General features: G+C 45.9%; 1 protein-coding gene across 4 annotated transcripts in view; it reads left to right on the top strand.

The window, feature by feature from the left end:
- The window catches only part of LOC126281458 (proline-rich protein 36), a 795,503-nt gene that overhangs the window by 633,874 nt on the left and 139,654 nt on the right, over positions 1-21,975 (top strand). For all 4 annotated transcript variants that reach the window (XM_049980446.1, XM_049980443.1, XM_049980444.1 and 1 more), the window contains one exon: positions 226-767. In XM_049980446.1, the coding sequence (XP_049836403.1) occupies positions 226-767 (542 nt within the window). The remainder of the gene's footprint in view (positions 1-225; positions 768-21,975) is intronic.

Here is a 21,975-nt window from a genome sequence, read left to right as displayed (position 1 = left end):
GGGCATGGGGGAGATGGAATGAGAGAGGTTGATGGAGGAGGTGGACAGAGAGGGGGAAGGAGTGGATGGACTAATAGAAGATTGGAATAAATACATACACAGGCAACGCCAGGTACTCGGCTAGTTGACACGGTATTACTGTGCAGTACATATTGAGAGTGTGAAGGCGCGTTGATCTATTCACGGAGATCAGAAAGTAAGGCTTGTCTTCACTGTGTCCCGCAGGTGATCAACTTGAAGCCGAGCAGCAAGTTCCACCTGAAGGGACGCCAGTCGTCGAGCGTGCACCCGAACCACAAGTCGTCGAGCAAGCACGTGCTCGTCAGCTCGACGCGGCCTGGCTCGTCGCCCAAGGTGCGGCCGACGCCCGCTTCGTCCTCTGCGCGCATCCTCAAGACGGCGGCGCCGCGTCCGCGCCCTCAGGCGCAGCAGCTGGAGCCGACGCCTGTGGCCGGCACGCTGGCCGACGAGACGGCCGCCCTGCCCCTGGAGGCGCTCTTCAGCTCGGCGCCGGGCCTCACCCGCAACCAGCGCCGGCCGGCGGTGAGCGGCGGCAGCGGCAGCCGCAACGGCAACAGCAACAACCGCCAGCACCACCGGCCGGGCAAGCACGACGAGGCCGCCGACGAGGCGCACGTCGCCCCCAGCGCCGCCCACGGCAGCCACGGCAAGCACGCCAAGAAGCACTCCTCCGCGCGCCAGCAGGCCGCCAGCGCGGTCAGGCCCACATCCACCCAGAGGTCCGGCTTCCGCTCCACCAAGACAGGGTGAGCACTCCATTCCGCCTCTTTACATTCTTAGAACAGCTCCAGGGAATTGTTAGGTTGGTGCACAAGTTCGTAGAGCTTTTGTTTTATATGTAGGTATTCCAGTTGCTATTGATTCATTTCTCGATTTTCATTTTTTATTTGTACTGTGCTGTTGCTGTTTGAGTTCACATACAGTCTTTTCGTCATTTGGGGATTCTGAGTGAAGCCATAGACGCTACTGTATGTAGTGCCAGGTGGAGAAATCGGAACATTTACGATATATTCTTCTGTTAGAGTTTACTAGAGGGGTGACATTTGCGACCTACATTGGTGCAAAGCCACTGGATAGAGCACGACTAGCTGCGCTAGCTGCTAAGTGCTGCTTCCAGTTTGCGCTTCCAGAAATATGTTAGAAAGCATCGACATTCCTCCATAAATCTCTCCCATTTGAAAACAGTGTTGTCGACCCAGAACATCACCCACTTAGTTGGTTTAAAGGAAGACCTACCTACTATTCCAGCATGCAGATGAGCTTTCGTCTAAAGAAACCCGATAAGAGGAGGTGTCGTTTACAACAGCCAACAGTACTAGCTAGTAGCAGCGGCCCGGAAATGGTATGTTACAAAACGCTCCTCGATTGGTTGGTTGGTTGTTTTGTGGGAAGAGACCAGACAGCGAGGTCATGGGTCTCATCGGATTAGGGAAGGATGGGGAAGGAAGTCGGCCGTGCCCTTCCAAACGAACCATCCCGTCATTTGCCTGGAGCGATTTAGGGAAATCACGGAAATAGGATGGCCGGACGCGGGATTGACCCGTCGTCCTCCCGAATGCGAGTCCAGTGTCTGACCACTGCGCCACCTCGCTCGGTACGCTCTTCGATCTCGGAGGTTGTCGTGTTGCATGAAGTCTCACCTTCAGCATAATTTTCAAGACTGTAGTCTGTTCTGCACGCCACATACGTCCATGCCAATGAAGACGGAGGTGATAATTTTCTGCGGTTTACCAAATTATTAGTCACTATGAAAATAAAGGAGCCCACGTGCCTTTGTAGACGACTTAACCAATTCCATTGGGTAAAACACACACATATGCTTTAGTACCTCCCAGTACGTGCGGCGAAACCAATCCATTAATGTTCATTTTGTCCTGGGCAATAGTCCAAGTATTGACGGATGGACCCGTTGACGCAAAACTGTAGTCTATAATGACAGGTGTAATTCGGTTCACGGTACAGCTACGACCGTGCAGGAAACATCGGATAGTACATTATGCGATGCGTTTCTGAGAAGTATATATATATATATATATATCCCAATACCAATGGTCAGTATTCAGAGATATGAAAAGATCGATCATTCGAAGCAAAAAATGTACTAAAAATCTCGTCTGAAGTGCATACATTAGGAGCTATGAGCACATGTTCGATAGAAGACACGTATTTAACAGTAGCGAGTATTAATTATTCTCAAGATATGCACCTTACAGCTCATGTTTACTGGTGTTTTTTCTTGTTTTGGTCCATATTACCATCTCTAAAAATATGGAAAGCAAAGAGCTTGTAGTAGAAGAGATTTGTTTCACAGTATCGAAGATGAAAAAATGCTCATTGTTGTTGAGATATGCATTTTCGGGCAGTGTGTAATGAACATTTTTTGCTTGGAATTACCGTTCCTGTCAGATCCGTGAATAATGACCATTCCTCCTCAGTAACCCTGTAGACCGAGTTTGTTGCATCTGTCTGACACAAAATATTTGGTTAATAACATGTTGACTTTTGCGACAGTGTGACCAGTAGACAGCTCACACAACGATTCCCTTGGCACTAAAATCATGTGTGGCACATGAGTGATGGTTCAGATTTTCAGTTCTTATATCGTTGCAACGTTACGAATCTGTAACGGGTCGTATATTAACATGTATTCTACTGTGTGATACCATAATTTTTGTCTGTTACGGAAAAGTCGAAGATTCACGAGCTTTAAAGATCAGGCACACTAGGTATGCACCTTACTGTTTACTTCCCTAATGACTCGAGTGCGCAGAAATTTTAGGTGCGGACGCATATCTTTCACAAGAAGAAAGAACCAAAGACTGCATAACGAGAAAAAGAAAGTTGAAAAATGGACTAATTTAAATGGATGCGTTCAGCAGACCGGAAGGGAAAGGAGAATCTTGCAGGCTCGTTTCCAGTGCTGAATGTGTTAAGCCTTTAGCGTATAGCTTTCTTATCTTTAGAAAGCAGTCGTCCCGCCGAATGAACACTGCCGCCAGCGTTCTCTGTTTGCATTTCTTTCTTTCAACTCTTCTGACGCTAAAAGTAAGAGTGTCCGCTGAAAAATAGTGGGAGGCTGGGAATGTAAAGTGAAAGCAATATTTGTATGAAGTTCTCGCGAAACTGGGAAACGGCAAAAGCCACGATAATTTGTAGCAGAGAAAAAGAAAAGAAAACTTCTCACAATCTTTACAGCTGGTCGGTAAATGGAACTGCACTACAAATGTAGGAAACAACTTTCTTTCGACTGATATATCCTGTGCAGTTGATAATTTTTAGATTAGTGTGATCGTGACTGCAAAAGAAAGGTCCACCTACACTTCAAGATCCTGTTCGCAATCGAATGAAAACGACACTCACATATGGAAATTCGGCTCGATCTTAGGTGCGTGCACGGAGAGTCGAAGTTGATGAGGCGACCGCTCGCTGCAAGAGGGAAATCAGGGTCCGAGACCTAGTCCAGCACAAAATGATCATATGTCACGAATGGATGGTAGCTCTACAGCTGGTACAGCTGATGCAAAAAATCACAGCCAATGAATAAATTTCGAAGTACGAGTATTCCGTACAAATGCGGATCAGTGTCTGTCCAGCCACATTAATGTGAACATCCCTATATTTCCGAAACGGCTAATTCTGTAACTTTGCATGCTGCCCAAGTTAAAGCATACCAGTGCACGGCAAAATATCGAAAACTGTCTCCGAGGCTACTTTGTGCACCACAGACCATAGATGACAGTGATGATCGATGCCTGCGGAGATGTGTAGGATGAATAGACGGGCAACTTTTGAGCAGCTCACCACCCAGATGAACCAAGGGGCTAGCAAAAGTGTTTCCTGAACGACCGTTCAGCAAATGTTGCTGTGCACGGGTATCCGCAGCAAGCACCTACTTCATGCACGCTTTCTGACTGCTGTTCACGGGCGACTATTGATGGGATTGGCACAGCAGTACTGCTACTGAACGTCCAACGAATGGCGATAGGTGGCCTTTCGAGGTGAATCAGTTTTATGCTCCATTTGACAAATGGTCATTGGCGTTAACGGCGTGAAACGTCTGAAAGCAAACACCGTGTTGCAGTCGTCGGAGTCGTCCAGACCGGAGGGCACTCCCTGGACAATCTCGTCCTTCTGCAAGACACACTGGATCACCATAAGTATGCATCTATCCTTGGGGACCGTGTCCACCCCAAATGCAGTCTGTTTTTCCTTGGCACAATGGAATCTACACGCAGTACAGTGTAACGTGTCACACAGCTCGACGTGTCTTTGAATGGTTCGAAATGTAACAGGGCGAGTTTACCTACTCACTTGCCTTGCAGTCTCCTTGTGTTTAAACCCAGTGGATCCTCGGCAACTGAGTGGAATTGTCCACGGCACTGCAGTCGACCTGCCTCAACATCCCTGTCGGTGCAGTGTAGAACTTCACTGACTTTCATCCTACAAGTCTCGCAGCGGTCTGCAACGCAAAAGGTGGCTACTCGAGCATTTAATAGGTGAAACTTCCTGGCAGGTTAAAACTGTGTGCTGCACCGAGACCCGAACTCGGGACCTTTGCCTATCGCAGGCAAGTGCTCTACCATCTGAGCTACCGAAGCACGACTCAAGCCCCGTCCTCACAGCTTTACTTCTGCCAGTACCTCGTCTCCTACTTTCCAAACTTCACAGAAGCTCTCCTACGAACCTTGCAGGCTGTGCATAAGCCATGTCTCCGCAATATCCTTTCTTCCAGGACTGCTAGTTCTGCAAGGTTCGCTGAAGAGATTCTGTGAAGTTTGGAAAGTAGGAGACGAGGTGCTGGCGGAAGTAAAGCTGTGAGGAAGGGCCTTGAGGCGTGTTTGGGTAGCTCAGATGGTCTTAGAACTACTTAAACCTAAGTAAGTGCCGGCACGGTAGCTCAGCGTGTTCGGTCAGAGGGTTAGCTGCCCTTTGTAACAAAAAACTTAGTTATTCGAACAACAAAGAACTTAAACGGATGTCTTACGACGTCCGCCCCGAGCAGATTTAACGAATAATAGCGAACAAAATGAGATTACAAAAAAAAAAAAAAGATGGTTGAGCACTTGCCGTGAAAGGCATAGGTCTCGAGTTCGAGTCTCGGTCCGGCACACAATTTTAATCTGCCAGGAAGTTTCATATCAGCGCACCCTCTGCTGCAGAGTGAAAATCTCACTCTATTTAATAGGTGATCGCAATAATGTGACTGGATAGTGTAAGCAGAGAAAAGAATGTATTTTAAAAATGGTTCAAACGGCTCTGAGCACTGAGGTTGGTTTTGGGAAGGGGACCAAATGGCTAGTTCATCGTTCCCATCGGATTAGGAAGAATGGGGAAGGATATCGGCTGTGCCCTTTCAAAGGAACCATTCCGGCATTTGGCTGAAGTGATTTCAAATGGTTCAAATAGCTCTGAGCACTATCACACTTAACATCTGAGGTCATCAGTCCCCTAGACTTAGAACTACTTAAACCTAAGTAACCTAAAGACATCACACACATCCATGCCCGAGGCAGGATTCGAACCTGCGACCGTAACAGCCGCGCGGTTCCGGACTGAAGCGCCTAGAACCGCTCGGCCACATCGACCGGCTGAAAGTATTATAAATGAATGTAAACTGGAGTCCATTAATAACTGGCTCCATAAGAGAAAGTACGAACAGAACGGAAGATTGTGGAAGTTGTCGTCCAAGGGAAAGATGGAGTGACAACCTCGAGGTAGAGCGAGGTGCAGTGAAGGAAACAGGCTTTAGCCTAGAAAGAAGTAAGTGAAGAAGAAGAAGAAAAGTTTAAGCATGTTAAAAGTTTCTGATTAAATCCGTGGAGCAGTACGTGGCGTAATTTGTCTCGCGAAGAGTGCGTAGATTCTCCGCACTGCTGCGAGACACGGACGAAAGGAACCTTTCAAGATAAAGAATGACACCATCAACTATCTGTCACGTAATTCCGGCGTCCGACCTGTCTGTGCTATTAGTCGCTGAAATACGTGGCGAGGTGACTTGCAGAAAGTGCGCCAGCCATCGTCGTGAACGTATGGGGCCGCTCGCTGCCCGTCTTAATTAAATGCAGCTCCGGCGGCTGGCGCGACGTGACGCGGCTCTCTGCTGGGAGCCGCAGATGTTTATCTGGTCCTGCGGGGACCGCTCTCCCAGCCGCGGGTCCGCTAATGGGAGAATAAAGCGCGGCCGGGTGCTGTGCGTGAACCTGTGACCTCCCCGCCAAGGGCACGCGTTTGCGAGCGGTGAAGGCGGGACGAGGTTGCGATCGGAGTGCCCGCGTTAGTCCGCGCCTCATTTTGCTCAAGGTGCGATTGGAACGCCCCGAGTGGTCGCTGAATACAAAGTGGCTTTTCTGAGGCCCCTGGATGCTGAAGCCGCCTGAAACACCTCCTCGAAGAGGTGTAAATGCTTGGGGCGCCAGTAGTGGAGCACTGATAAGTGGTTCCTAAATCACTACTGCGAGCATCAAATCAGCACTTCCCGGTGTAGCCATTAGCTTAGCCATTAGCTCCAGTTGCCGATTAGATGTGTTGAAAAGCTGATTCTGGAGTGGAATCTAAATTGTTTCTCATTAGTTCTGCTGTTCGCCCGAGCAAAGGTAACACAGTCCTGAAAGCACTGGTTTCATTTTGGAAAGGACTGCAGTTCGAATTCCTATCAAGCGACGCTGTTACTTTCATATCCCTAATCATTTAAGGAGAAAACAGGTAACCATTTCAGGGAAAAAAACAGAATAATTCCTTGACCACTGACAAGGCGGTTTCGTTGTCCTTTCCTTATCTGATCATAGCTGGTGCTCAGTGTCATGCTATCTATGTTAATGGGTTGTTCTTCTTCTATGAAAGATTATTTTGCTGCGTGAGCTACTGTGTCTTTTCCTTTCATTGGAAACGTTATTTTATATTTAGCAGCTAGCCAGTTTCGTATCCTTGGTCATTATCTAGGTCTCTGTCAGAAAAACTAGATGTGTTGCGTGTTACCGAGATATTTTTGTATGTGGCACCTTAGTATGCACACACACCAGAGCGTTGATTGTTTTTTTTTTTTCTCACTGTTTCCAACAGTTTTCCCGCTAACGCTTTGCAAACTTTACTACCTGATGCTTTATACACGGTCGTATTGCACCACTAAGTGGACTAAACCTGTCAGTCTAGACTAATCGCTTTGCATCCACACGTCCACAATTCAACACTTGATCTGCTGCCCAGGGTACAGTAAGCGTTAATCGCTTGCTCTTGTCACACTTACTTGGATGTACTAGCCACCTAAAAAAAGCCGTACGACAGTATTAGTCTGCAAACACTGTTCTCAGACACCAGTAGAAATATCTGTACTTAGATGATTGGATGTAGCGCAGATATTGTGATCATTTGTACCTTAAGATGCACCACCTTCACTGTGCCACTTGCTTTTCCTCTGCATTTTACATTTACTAGCAGAATTTCACCATAAGAAAGGAAAAAATGTTTCTATTTAACTGATTGTCGAAGCTTGCTCCATTATGAAAGCCACCAACGGAAACGAAAATCTCAGGAAGAGAGTAAAATTTATGTGGATCAAGTATAATGAAATAATCGATGACAACGAAGACTCGCTCAAAATGGTACATTAGTAACATCGTAGTACCGCAGTCACACCGCAAGATTAAATCACATGGAAGAGCAGTTATCAATTTGCAGTGAAGGCAAGTATTACAGACAAATGCAGCCAAACATTCACTCGAATCCCTAGTTCCATACAACCAAGGCGAATAAAAAGTTAAGAAGTTCCATAATTCGCACGAGAACTATTTACGGGTCATTCCCCAGCCGGTTTCATCGATTACACGTTCAAGGTAATCCTTTCAGTGAATGTGACAGAGTAACAGATGGAAGTATCAGTCACGTTCTTTCCGAATGCAAACCTTAGGCAATCCGGTAAAATGAACTCATATAACAGTTAAACAACTCTAATCAACAACTGCTAACTAAAATAGCAGCGCTCTTTCGCCAAAAGAATGCATTACTTTTAAAACTAATCACGAAATTTTTGAACAAATGTAACCCAACTGCGTGAAATTCTAGAAAATTCCTACAACATGAAGAGATGGCTGTGTGGCCTTCAGGCAATGTTACGTGTAACAAATCAGGACAAGGCCAAGAAGAGGCCTAATGAGCAATTAAAAAAAGAAAATCAAACGTTTCAGAATGGGAGCTGGCAGTTGGAAGTTCTTTTTACTGCTTCACACTGTAAAAAGTGTTCACATACAGGTAATAATGCGGGAAAACTACGGTTAGACCTTCTTCGAAAAATGAAACAATGTTAGGGCTTTCCTAAAAAATATCTTGAGGATTTCGATAGTCAAGTTGTTTGCTTCATGGGATCTTACGCATTTCTTATGAACGGAAAGCGAATTAATAGTTGTATATACATGCGTAGTCCTAAAAAAAAACCGGCCACAATGCATTCATATAATTGATTCGACTCAATGGGCGCTGAATGCACGATCTTTAGTGCGGATGCCCATTTACGTTCGACCTCCGATGGGATTCTAAAATTGGCGAGCACAAAGAACAAGGATGGGGACTGTGTGATCGGAGTGTGAGTCGGCAGGGGAGCGCACCGTGATGGTTAGCGTATTTGCGAGGAACGCTGTGTCCGGATGGAGCAATCGTTAAAGAAACTACCTGAGAAGCAGGAGATCTGAGTCGCTGTCCGGCAGAAATTTTCACTCGTCTCCGCCGATTCCGCATTAAGTTCTGATGCAGCTGGTATCATTAGTTCCTCTCCTTTCCTTTCCTTTCTCGCCCTCCACCTTCAGGTGTTGCTGTTGTTGCCTTCAGTCCAAAGACTGGTTTGATGCAGTTTCCCATATTACTCTACTCTGTACAAGCCTTTTCATCTCCGAGTAACTACTACAATATACATCCTTCTGAGTCTGCTTTGTCTATTCATTTCTTGCTGGTCTTGGCGGAGGTTATAGTCCTCCTTCGGGCATGGATGTGTGTCTTTGTCCTTAGGATAGTTTAGGTTAAGTAGTGTGTAGGCGTAGGGACTGATAACCTTAGCAGTTGAGTCTCATAAGATTTCACACATATTTGAACATTTTTGTACAAATTTCTCTTCTTCAGAAACACTTTCCTTGCCATCTACAGTGAACATCTTATATCCTCTCTACTTCCACCATCATAAGTTATTTTGCTGCCCCAATAGCAAAACTCATCTACTAATTTAATTGTCTCATATCCTAATCTAATTCCCTCGGCATCACCTGATTTCATTCGACTACATTCCATTATACTCGTTTTGCTTTTGTTGATGTTTATCTCATATCTTCCTTTCAAGTCACTGTCCATTCCAACTTCAGAATAGACAGCCAACTAATCAAGTTTCTAGAACCAGTCATTTCTGCCCCTCCACCTTCAGTACACATGACCAGTTAATAATGTTTCTAGAACCAGTCTTAAAATGTGAAAACGCCCTCACGCACAGGCCTGAGAATGTCGAAGACTGGATTCATGTACATCACAATGAAATAAAAGGATTTCCACAGGCTCCACGAAAGCTTAAATTGACAACTGTCGACGTAGCGGGTACCAGTCTTGCTTCGACCATGGTTTCAGAAGTGCAGTAATTGCACCTACATTATATAGGTGTGGAATATGATGAAAGAAATGTGAACTTGTTTGATGAAATGAATCAGCTGTAAAACGTAAATATACTGTCGATTCCAGATGCATAAGTACAAGATGGCTGAAGATTCACATCTTATGGCGATGTGACCGTACAATCTATTTGGCAAATGCTAATTGTATTTTATGTTTCGACAAAAGTGTGTTGATATGTCCACTATGAGGAGCTCCGCTTCAACATAGCAGCAGTGCCGCCATATACACGTATCAAACACGGTCTGTAAGTGTAAGTGTGAAGCGACACTGTCAGCAGCTAACTGTCGGCTAAAGCAAGATAAGGGCTAACGGCCGCCCGCTGTGAATGCGTGGCTACTGCGCTCTTCCCTCCGGCGCTGCGCCGCGCAGACCGGGCCTCGAACCCGGCGCCGGCGCTGCGGACGCTGTAACTGCCGCGATAAAGCGGGCTGCGGTAGACACCTGCTCCTAACTCACGCCGACTCCGGCCGACTGTAACGCGCCGGCGCCGACCGCGATAAACGCGGCGCTTGCCACCTACAGCCGGCCGTCAGCTACCGGGGACGCGCCACCTGCCGGCCGTTTACCTCCGACACGCGAAATGACCGTTCGCGCCAGGCCTCGCGTACGCCCTCAGTCATTAAATTTGCAGCCAATCCCCAGAGCCCTTTCCACCATCACCACCTCCATTATCTTCTGAGAGTGAGCCAGTTCCTCTCCTTTCGTGCAGGCGTTATATGACCCATTTCATCACACGGTTCATTTCTGCCTATCTCCCTGCCGTCCCCCTCCGAACCTACTCTCTCTCTCTCTCTCTCTCTCTCTCTCTCTCTCTATCTACGTGTCTCTCTGTAGATTACCAGTCTGCATATTCTTAGCTAAATTTTGCACTTAGTTTCCTTCAACGACTTACAATTTTTATTTCTAATGGAATAGAGTCTACTTTCCTTTTATTTACAGAAAATGTGTTAAAGTTTCAACTTAGGTACACTAAATTTCTCTGCACGTCATACGGATGGGGTAACTGCACGTAACAAAAGCACTGGACTGTAAAAGTTTAGCAAAATCTGAGACTGCCGTGGCTGGCATTAACAAGATGTTGCATGGGCCATTTGTAGACCACTAAAACACATTGGTTCCATTATTACATATCGGAATTTCTGTAGCCAAGACTGGGGAGCATCTGACCATTTGTCCCAACGAGCGCGGAAAAAGTGTAAAACCACACACAGTGTTCCCAGTGTACCAGATAATCCGCCACGCGCTCATATCCCTGTCTTGCAAGCTAGCGTGCTGCGTGTCCACCTATACGAGAGGGTTAGTAGAGTGTTACGCAGTGAGGTGACACAAGTCGTGGGATACCTCTTAATACGGTGTCGGACTGCCACTATCCCGGTGTAGTGCAGCAAATCGACCTGGTTCAAATGGCTCTGAGCACTATGCGACTTAAATTCTGAGGTCATCAGTCGCCTAGAACTTAGAACTAATTAAACCTAACTGACCTAAGGGCATCACACACATCCATGCCCGAGGCAGGATTCGAACCTAGGGCCGTAGCGGTCGCTCGGCTCCAGACTGTAGCGCCTAGAACCGCACCGCCACTCCGGCCGGCTGAACTCGACGTGGCATGGACTCAGCAAGCCGTTGGAAGTCCACTGCAGAAACATTGAGCAATGGTGCCTCTGTAGCCATTCACAATTGACAAAGTGTTGCCGGTGCAGGAATTTGTGCAGGAACTGACCTCTCGATTATGACCCAAAAATGTTCGATGGGATTCATGACGAGGGATCTGTGTGGCCAAATCAATCGCTCAAATTGTATAGATTGTTCTTCACACTAACCGCGAACAATTGTGGGAGGGTGACATGGCGCATTGTTATCCAAATGAATTCCCTCCTTCAGTGGCTGCAAATGGTCTCCTAGTAGCATAATATAACCATTCAGAGTCCATGATCTGTTCAGTTGGACCAGAGGACCCCAGTCCATTTCATGTTTCACACAACACCATTACGAACCCACCACTAGCTGCCATAGTACCTTATTGACCAGTTGGGTCCATGGCTTTGTTTATCCAGCACACTCGAACCCTACCATCAGCTCTTATCAATAAAACTTGGGCGTCCAGGCAGCACGGTGGATTACTAAGTGAAGGGGCCCGTGTTCGTTTCTCGGCCGGGTCGGAGATTTTCTCCTCTCAGAGACTTGTTGTTTTGTAATACCTAATTGACATTACAATGTAGAGATGACTGGATTGGTACAGCCTGGAAACCAATACACTGATAAAATTAAGATTGGTACTTGTCTGAGCTGATTCTCCAGTTGTCTAGGTCCCAACTGATATAGACACGTGCTCAGGAGGCAGTGCAAGCGATTCGTGCTCTTAACAGAGGCATTCGCGTCTCTCGTTTGCTGATATGCCCCATTAACGCCCAGTTTCGCGCACTGCCCTAACGGTTGCGTTCATCACACGTCCCCCATTGATTTCTGTGCTTGCTTCACGCAGTCTTACTTGTCTGTTGGCACTGGCAGCTCTAGGGAAACGCCACTGCTCTCGGTTGTTAAGTGAAGGATATCGGCCACTGCGTCGTCTAGGGTGAGAGGTAATGCCTGGAATTTGGTATTCTCGGCACTCTTGACACTGTTTGTCTAAAAATATTGCATTCCCTAACGATTTCCGAAATAGAAAGTCCCCTGTGTCTAGTTATAATTATCATTCCTAGTTGAAAGTCTGTTAATCCATGTCGTGCTGATGTAATCACATAGGAATCCTACTCGTATGACTCTATCTGAGTACAAATGGCAACCCCACCAATGCACTACCCTTTTATACGTTGTCTAGGTGATACAATCGCCATCTGTATATGTGCGTGTCTCTATCCCATGACTTTAAGTGATCTCAGAGTATAGTGCTACAATTAATCCGTGCTGCTCTGATGATAAGAAGCCAGCTGGCTATAGTAATGATACATTTTGTAAGATCTCAGAAAACTTATGTAATTTTAAGGGAAGCTGACCTGAAGACCAATCTTTGAGCAAATACCCGTTCTGTAACACGATACTCCCTCTCAACAGGAATTATAACATCATGTACATAACCATTCATTCGTTTCTTTGCATCTGCGACTCTTTGCATGTGGGGTAACAAAGTGTACTCTCTATTACATTAGGGGAAAAATATATATATACTCCTCCAAGGCTTGGCCGGTCGGAGTGGCCGTGCGGTTCTAGGCGCTACAGTCTGGAGCCGAGCCACCGCTATGGTCGCAGGTTCGAATCCTGTCTCGGGCATGGATATGTGTGATGTCCTTAGGTTAGTTTGGTTTAATTTGTTCTAAGTTCTAGGCGACTGATGACCTCAGCACTTACGTCGCTTAGTGCTCAGAGCCATTTTCCAAGGCTTGGGTTTCTTTCGACTAATTGATGGTCAAGGAATTCGCTATGCTGGAGCTCGAAACTTCCACAAAATCGGAGCCCAATTTAGACAGAATATTAGACGGCTGTGTAGAATGACTCTCGTTTTTCCCCTTTTCCTCTCAATTAAATGTGCCACCCGTTCCTACTTTTGGTTCAATGTTTTCCCGTCACACATATGATGAATGATGTTGCATTTGTTGTCACAGATGTGACTAAACTTCGTTCAGAACAGAGGCATCGAAGAGCTATGTTTCCAGCGCCATCAGTACATACCTACACATACTTGTGCAAAGCACTTTTTATCGGGAGCAGACATCGATATTTCTCTTCCTTAATACGTACGCTGATGGAAGTACTTCAGATATAATCCCGGAGGGGCTATATTGACGCTTCAAAGTATTTTTTTTTAATTTCTCGTTCATGATACAGACCGAAGTAAATACACTTTAAGGAGTTTTGATTTCAGCGCATGTTTGAAAAGATGATAATCTGCGTAATGAAAGTCCTCCGCGATTAGTTACTGACCGGATAGTGAAAGTGAGATCCGAAAATTTCAGTTTACATCACCTGAAATGTGAAAACAGATAACATGAAGAAAATTAAGTGTCGTAGATGTGCTTCACAGAGCACTCAGAAATATTCAAGGGGTTTCAATAACGCCAAGGCTTGACTTCATTCTAAAGACGTATGTGTTTTAACGTTTTGTTAATAACTTCGCTCTCACATGGGCAAATACCAAGAAAGAGTCATCTGTTCATTATTTAACTGGAAACATAAGCCATTTTTGCCTCTCAGCGGTGTATTCAATATTGTTTGGTGGATGGCGTAAGAAACTGAAAAGTAAACATTCAAATCAGGATATTCTAGCGACAAATGGTACTTCGCTATAATATTGTCGAAACTTATGCCGTTACTGTACCATGTGGCTAATTTTAAGAGAGATTTACTGCTCCATTGGTATATTACGACTAGGCACTGTGACATACATTACACATTACACGAAGAATAAAATGATGCACTAATACTGTTACTATCACAGTTAGTGTGCTTATGGCATTATTCCTCCCATCTTTAGTATTTCAGCAAATCAAACGCACTTCGTTTTGTTCTGGTAATGAAATGAGAACAAGACCCGAGAGAGGGCCTCTCTAGTTCGAGTCAAGCCCGTTAGCTTTCGGCCATGCTATTATGCAAATCGTGACAACTGTAACATAGCAGGAAATGCTCGCGCCAACACCTGACGTCAGAAATGACTGTAATAAACAAAAGTAGCGTTGATTGTGGCCTCAAAGGTGGCCATTACAGTCCGAGCTTGTAACAGCCTCGGGAGGCTACTTAGAATCTTGGAGCCGAGAAGTAAACAAGGAAAGAAACCATCTCGTGACTTTCATGGGACAGTAATCCGCTTCGATATTGCCAAGTACTTACCTAGCAAAAAGTTGCTGTTAGCTAAATCACTGATTAACTCTCTCACCGTCATAAAATCAGTCGTTAAATGATTCTGTCGTTGTGCAGAATATGGATTGAGATTAAATCGGAAAAAAGGCGAAGGTAACGAGATGAGGCAAAATGAGAATAGTGAGTAACTTAATATCGTAGCTGGTGATTAGCAGAAGGAAGTTACGGAAGCAGAGTGACCCAAGACGGACGGAGCAAGGAGGACGCAAAAAGCAGATAAGCAGTGGCAAAAAAAGCGCATTCCTGCCCAAGAAGTCTATCGTATCAAACATAGGCCTTAATTTGAAGAAGAAGTTTCCGAGAATGTACGTTTGGAACACAGATTTTGCTTGTCAATGATTCATCGAAAGTGGGAAAACCGGAACAGAAGAGAAACGCAGCGTTTGAAATGCGGTGCCACAGAAGAATCTTAAAACTTGGGTGGACTGATAAAGCAAGGAATGAGGAGGTTCTCTGCAGAATCGGCTATGAAAGGACTACTTGTAAAACACTGACAAAAAGAAGGGAAAGGCTGCCAGGGCATGTGTTAAGACATCAGCGAGTAACTTCTGTGGTGTTACAGGGAGCTGTGGAGGGTAAAATCTCTAAGGGAAGACAGAGAATGGAATGCATCCTACATATAACTGAGGACTTAGTGTGTAAGTGGTACTATGAGATGAAGTGGTTGGCGCTAGAGACGAATACGTTGTGGACGAATGAAACACGACAATGACGACTCAAAACAAAAGCACTCTATGTGGCAATAAAAGTAGCTAAAAAACATACGCGAGAAGTGGAGGGGGAGTGGGTAGGGAGTCGTGAGAAGTGGGGGAGAGCGGTGTTCAAATGGCACCAACGATTTCATTTAAAGTAAAAATTATATAAAAAATATAGATATTCATCAGTACACATTCAAAAAAGTAATGTGGGTTTATGCTCTTTCACACTGGATGTGTTGTTTACAGCAGCTGTGCTACATGCATTTTCAGGGTGTTACAAAAAGATACGGCCTAACTTTCAGGAAACATTCCTCACACACAGGGAAATAAAATATGTTATGTGGACATGTGACCGGAAACGCTTACTTTCCAGGTTAGACTTCATTTTATTACTTCTCTTCAAATCACATTAATCATGGAATGGAAACACACAGCAACAGAACGTACCAGCGTGACTTCAAACACTTTGTTACAGGAAATGTTCAAAATGTCCTCTGTTAGCGAGGATAGATGCGTCCACCCTCCGTCGCATGGAACCCCGGATGCGCTGATGCAGCTCTGGAGAATGGCGTATTGTATCACAGCCGTCCACAATACGAGCACGAAGAGCCTCTACATTTGGTACCGGGGTTGCGCAGACAAGAGCTTTCAAATGCCCCCATAAATGAAAGTCAAGAACGTTGAGGTCAGGAGAGCGTGGAGGCCATGGAATTGGTCCGCCTCTACCAATCCATTGGTCACCGAATCTGTTGTTGAGAAGCGTACGAACACTTCGACTGAAATGTGCAGGAGCTCCATCGTGCATGAACCACATGTTGTGTCGTACTTGTAAAGGCACATATTCTAGCTAGCAGCACAGGTAGAGTATCCCGTATGAAATCATGATAACGTGCTCCATTGAGCGTATGTAGAACATACTGGAGAAACGAAAATGAGCTCTAACATGGAAATTAAGCATTTCCGGACACATGTCCACATAACATCTTTTCTTTATTTGTGTGTAAGGAATATTTCCTCAAAGTTTGGCCGTACCTTTTTGTAACACCCTGTATATTCTTTGTAACCGTATTTGCCTCTTTCCTGTGCAAACCGATCACGTATGTTTACACCGTCGTCAATCGTAGTCCTTACACAGCCAGAAATAAAAAGAACATGCTCCACATTGCTACATAAAATACACTGAGTTTCGCAATACGTGGACGGAGCAGTGGCGCAGAAATGCCGTGTTTGCATCTGCTGTGTACAGCTCTCGTAACTGACAGCTAAATCGCGCGGCGAGTTGCGAAACGACGGCGATCAGGGATTGCATCGCGGGCGTACGGTTAGTAACCATTCGTTGCTGTCATGTCGTACAGAAAGCGGGACGAGCCACGAGCTCTAGAATCGCCGCTACGACGGCGTCCTCGTAAAACAAGGGGCAGGCGTTTCCTGGCCCACAATTTGCCTACACTTTATGCGCGGCAGCCACGCCGTTGTGTTCAGTGCAACTACAACACGCTTACTGACTCGCTTATAGTGTCGAGCTACTTTTAGCGAGCGCGCCGTTCTGTTATTCATAAACAGAACGCAACCCCACCGTGTCTCATATTGTCAACATTTATCAAACTGACAAAAGATTGCTAGTCTTTCGGGAACACATTTGTGGGCCAGATCATCGACCCCCAACACACACACACACACACACACATACACACACACACACACACACACACACACACACACACATAAACACACTCTCCCGCCTCCACATTCCTCCCCTCCCTCTCTTTGTCTCTCTCTGCCGCACTCTTCCCTCCTCCCTTCCTCTACTTCCCTGTCACCTACACACACACACACACACACACACACACACACACATCACACACACACACACACACACGCATACACACATACAGAGAAACATAACACCAACGCAATCGATTCCGATCACTCATTCGACACTCTTGCTTCCTTCATTGTGATATGCCTGAAAGGTATACGATGTTAAAAGCATGATTTTTCCATGCAACAATGAAATGAAGAAGAAGAGAAAAAAAATTAGTGGCGGAGTGCGGCTGCAGCACTATATCAAATCATTTCGAACGTACATCTTGTACATATTCTTCCAACTGACGTACAACAGTGGTTCGTTTCGTCTACTTTTCACACATGTACAGTTTTCAATATGAACTTTCTCTTTCTCCTCGTCATGAGTTTGAAAATTCTCTTACGCAGATGCCCATTCCACTTTCCCGAAGAAACTGTTGCACTACCGCACTGCGTGCCAAACGTCCTCCATTATCTCGTAGCGTTGGCCTCCTACCTGTTCTGGAACAGAAGCGAAGAGATCGTAGACGAACGGTGCCGAATGGGGACCGTAGGAGCCGCCCGGAGTGGCCGAGCGGTTTGAGGTGCCATGTCACGGACTGAGCGGCCCCTCCCACCGGAGGTTCGAGTCCTCACTTGGGCATGGGTGTGTTGTTCTTATCATAAGTTAGTTTAAGTAGTGTGGAAGTCTAGGGACCGATGACCTTAACAGTTATGGCCCTTAGGAATTCACACACATTTGAACACTTGGAGACCGTAGGGAAGGCGTGGAAAGAGTTTCCCCACTTAAACGCCCTGATCTTCTCGGCAATGACACGAGCAGTATGAGGTTGCAGGAATATCTCATTTTCAGGGCGTTTGTCGCACAATGAATGACACAGCTACAAAGGTCAGTAGGCAGCTTTAATAGTTCACCTAGGTCGAAAAAATCTGTCTTTCCCTGTTGTCTACCGTGGAGGCTGCTCGAGGGCAACACCTACAAGTATCATCTTGCATAATCTTATCCCCGTCTTTTAAATGTTTTATTTGTCACCTACTATTGCTGGCGCCCATGCAGACATTTCCATGGGCACGGTGAAGTCTGAGGTGAATTTTAGCAGCATATTTTCCCGCTTTAACAAGGAATTCAGTGCCAACACTCTGTCGAAACGAAACATTGATATTGGCCAGTTTGGAAATACTGCCTCTCGTCATGTGAGACAGGCTAATGACGTCAGAATAAGGCTGCTTGTGGTATAAAGTATGTAGATTACCATCCAGCCATCCAGTAGCCATTTTTGTTACAATATGGGAGCTTAAATACACCAACGGAAAAAAATTGGAACACCAAAAATAATTAATGTAGAGCAATGAAATTTCGGGAATACACTTGTCTACAATAACACATGTAAGTGATTAACATCTCAATGTCTCAGGTTAATGTAAGCGCAAGATGTGCCATTGCAAATGTGAATTACTGGTACGTTAATAACCGATGTTGTCGTCAGAATATTGGATGCAAGCATACAGACGTGCATAAATTGTGTTGCACAGATACTAATGCCAGTTTGTGGGACGGAGTTCCATGCCTATTGCGATTGGTCGGCCTGTACATGACAGTTACCGCTGTTTGTGGATGACGCTGGAGTTGTCATGTTATGATGTCCTACATGTGCTCGATTTCGGACAGATCTGGTAATTGAATAGGCCAAAGCAACGTACCGACACTTTGTAGAGTATGTTGGGTTACAACAGCGGTACCTGGGCGAGCGTTATCCTGTTGGAAAACACCGATGGAATGCTGTTCACGAATGGCAGCATTACAGATCAAATCACCACATTGACGTACAAATTCGCAGTCATGGTCCGTGTGATAAGCATACGCTGTCCTACGGAAACGCATCCCAGACTATAATTCAAGGCCTAAGTCCTGTGTGTCTAGCACGCAGATAGGTTACTTGCAGGCCGTCAACAGGCCTCTTTCTAACCAACACACATCCAACACTGGCACCGACGCAGGACCAACTTTCATCAGAAAACACAATAGGCTTCCACTTTTCCCTCCAATGAGCTCTCGTTCACACCAGTGAAGTCGCAAATGGGGGTGCTTTGGGGTCAGTGGAATGCATGTTACATGGCGTCCGGCTCGGAGATGTCCTTCAAGTGACCGATTTGTAACAGTTCGTTGTGTTACTGTGGTGCCAGCTGCTGCTGAGATGGCTGCTGCAGATGCAGTACGATGCGCTACAGCCATCCGCCGAACACGAAGGGCTACGTAGCGCCACTTGGCAATCCGGAGCCTGGTCGTTGGTCGTCTTACGACGGTACATTCTCGTGGCCACCGATAGCAGCTCTCATATACAGTGGCTACATTCCTACCAAGTCTTTCTGCACTATCGCAGGAATAACAAACAGTTTCTCGTAGCTCTGTTACACGACCTCTTTCAAACTCAGTGAGGTGCTGGCAGTGACATCTTTGTCGCCTTCAAAGTATTCTAGATTAATATCAACTCACCACTTCCAATTTCAAATGTGACTTACGCTGACGATCGTTGCAGGGTGTACTTAAAGCAAAACCTGATTCGCATTCTCTTAGTGGTACTACTAGCTCCAGTCTTATGCATGCGACTTGAGCGAAATGTGAAGGGACTAATTTCTGAGATTTACAAACACGTCTACCAACTTTCGTTTATGTCGTACAACTCCTTATTAGTTAATGGTTTTTTTTCCCGTCAGTGTATTAACAATGGGTTCGTAAAGACTTTCAGTGTATGCTCCGTACATCGAGTACTCCTCGTACTTCAGAATATTTACAGTTTTGGTTTTCATCCGTAAGTGACAGATCAAGAGCTGTCTTAAAGGCGAGCTATCGTAAAGGCAAACTATCGGTAAGACAAACATCAGGCGAGAAACATGGAGAAGAAGAGGGCCTACTTTGTCGCTGCATCGTGATGAAGGCACTTGGGGAGGCCGCGACGTAGCTCATAAACAAAGTGACAGAGGAAGGGAGGGAACGAGAAAGATACGGCGAGAAGGACCGTGCGATGGCAACAACAGCCGAGCAGGCATAGGGACGAGGCTGGCGCATACTGGGACGGTCGGCTCTCCGAAACGGCCCCGCTCGTGCCACGGCGCCTTATCTCGCAGTCCCCCTGCCCGGGACGGAGGGGCGAGGCCTCCGGTAATTGGACGTCGTGACGCCGACAGGGCTGGCCGTAAATCCGACGCTTGAGGCAGACGCCCGCCGGACGTATCGATGACCTGTCGCGAGGGGCTTTCCTCTGGCGGCTGTGCTGAGAAACGTGCCACGGAGAGAGACGACTCACGTCAAATAGGCTGCCGCATCGTGCAGACACTAGCGCTGTGTCGCTGTATGTCGCAAGTTGTAGCGGAATACGCGGCGTTCGGTCCGTGGTGATTAGAGAATTCAATTGATTTATACCGTACCCCAACCCTAAATCCAACTTCTGAAAGTCCAAAAGTAACAAATATGCTTCCAGCCCATTCGTCATGGACACACAGGGGGAAAAACAAGAAAATACACAATCACTTTCGTTTAAAGTTTTACGTAAATCTCTATCGTTCTTGCAAACTCGTTATTCACAAAATACAGCAAATAAAAATGGAGAACAAAACAAAAGCTCTAAAATCCATCCTTCGATATGTCTTAAAAAACTATTTTCTGAACACGGTCTTAAAAATTTAAAAACTAAACTACGCCCCAACAGGCCTTGAAGACCCGACGGTACCGCCCGGCCGCCGTGTCATCCTCAGCCCACAGCCATCCCTGGATGAGGATATGAGGGGCATGTGGTCAGCACACCGGTCTCCCGGCCGTATGTTAGTTTACGAGACCGGAGCCGCTACTTCTCAATCAAGTGGCTGCTCAGTTTGCCTTACAAGTGCATCCCACTTGCCAACAGCGGTCGACAGACCGGATGGTCACCCATCCAAGTGCTAGCCCAGCACGACAGCGCTTAACTTGGGTCATCTGACGGGAACCGGTGTTACCACTGCTGCACGGCCGTTGGCGAGCACGCTCTTAAGGATTGGGAAACACACGCTGTGGTTTAATAGCCGTGCTAGAAAATTTCTACGTAAACCAAGAAAGCTCCATCACAGATTCATGAGAAGTCAAAACCTAGATGACCAATAAAATCTGAAGGAAACGAAAATGAGTGCAAGGGGAGCAGTGAGAGAAGCGTCCAATGACTTTGAAAATAAAATTTTGTCAAAGTATCTGACTAAAAACGCAGAGAGGTTTTGGTCTTACCTGAAATCGGTAAGCAGTTCGAAATCATCAAGGCAGTCACTCATTGACAACAATGGCACCAAAACGGAGAATAAGAGAGAAAAGGCCACAGTATTGAATTCTATCTCGCAGCAGAATATCGTAATGGGATCCCACCTTCCAATTTCCGTATGAACTTCGAAATGGTAGATACTGAGATAACTGATTGTGCAGCAGAAAATCAACTGCACTGGCTTTGTAGTGGAAAGGCATCAGGACCGAATGAGATACCTGTAAGATTCTACAGAGATTATGCCAAAGCACAGGCTCCCCTTCTAACAGCAGTTTAGAGTAGATCTCTGGAGCAACGAAGGGTACCTAGCGACTGGAAAACAGTCGCAGGTCAACTCCGGTTTCGAGAAAAGTCGTAGGACAGAAGCACATAATTATAAGCCTATACGATTGACATCAGTCTGTTTTGGAATTAAGGGACATATTTTGTACTCAAGTCTTATGATGTTTCCTGGGAAATAAATACTCTTCTGTAAAAATCAACATTGGTTCTGCAAGCAGAGTTCTCACGAAACTAAACTCGTTATTTTCTGCATGAGCTCCACAGCACATCTGCAACCAGGTTGATGCTGTGTTCCTTGACTTCATAAAGGCATTTAATAATTTCCCACAGCTGCAGATTAGTGAAAAACAATAAGAGTTTACCGCGTATCGGATCAGATTTTGCAAATGAAT

The sequence above is a fragment of the Schistocerca gregaria genome, chromosome 7 (assembly GCF_023897955.1).
Source record: "Schistocerca gregaria isolate iqSchGreg1 chromosome 7, iqSchGreg1.2, whole genome shotgun sequence".
In the NCBI taxonomy this organism is placed as follows: domain Eukaryota; kingdom Metazoa; phylum Arthropoda; class Insecta; order Orthoptera; family Acrididae; genus Schistocerca; species Schistocerca gregaria.
This window is presented reverse-complemented; position numbering and strand designations above follow the sequence as displayed.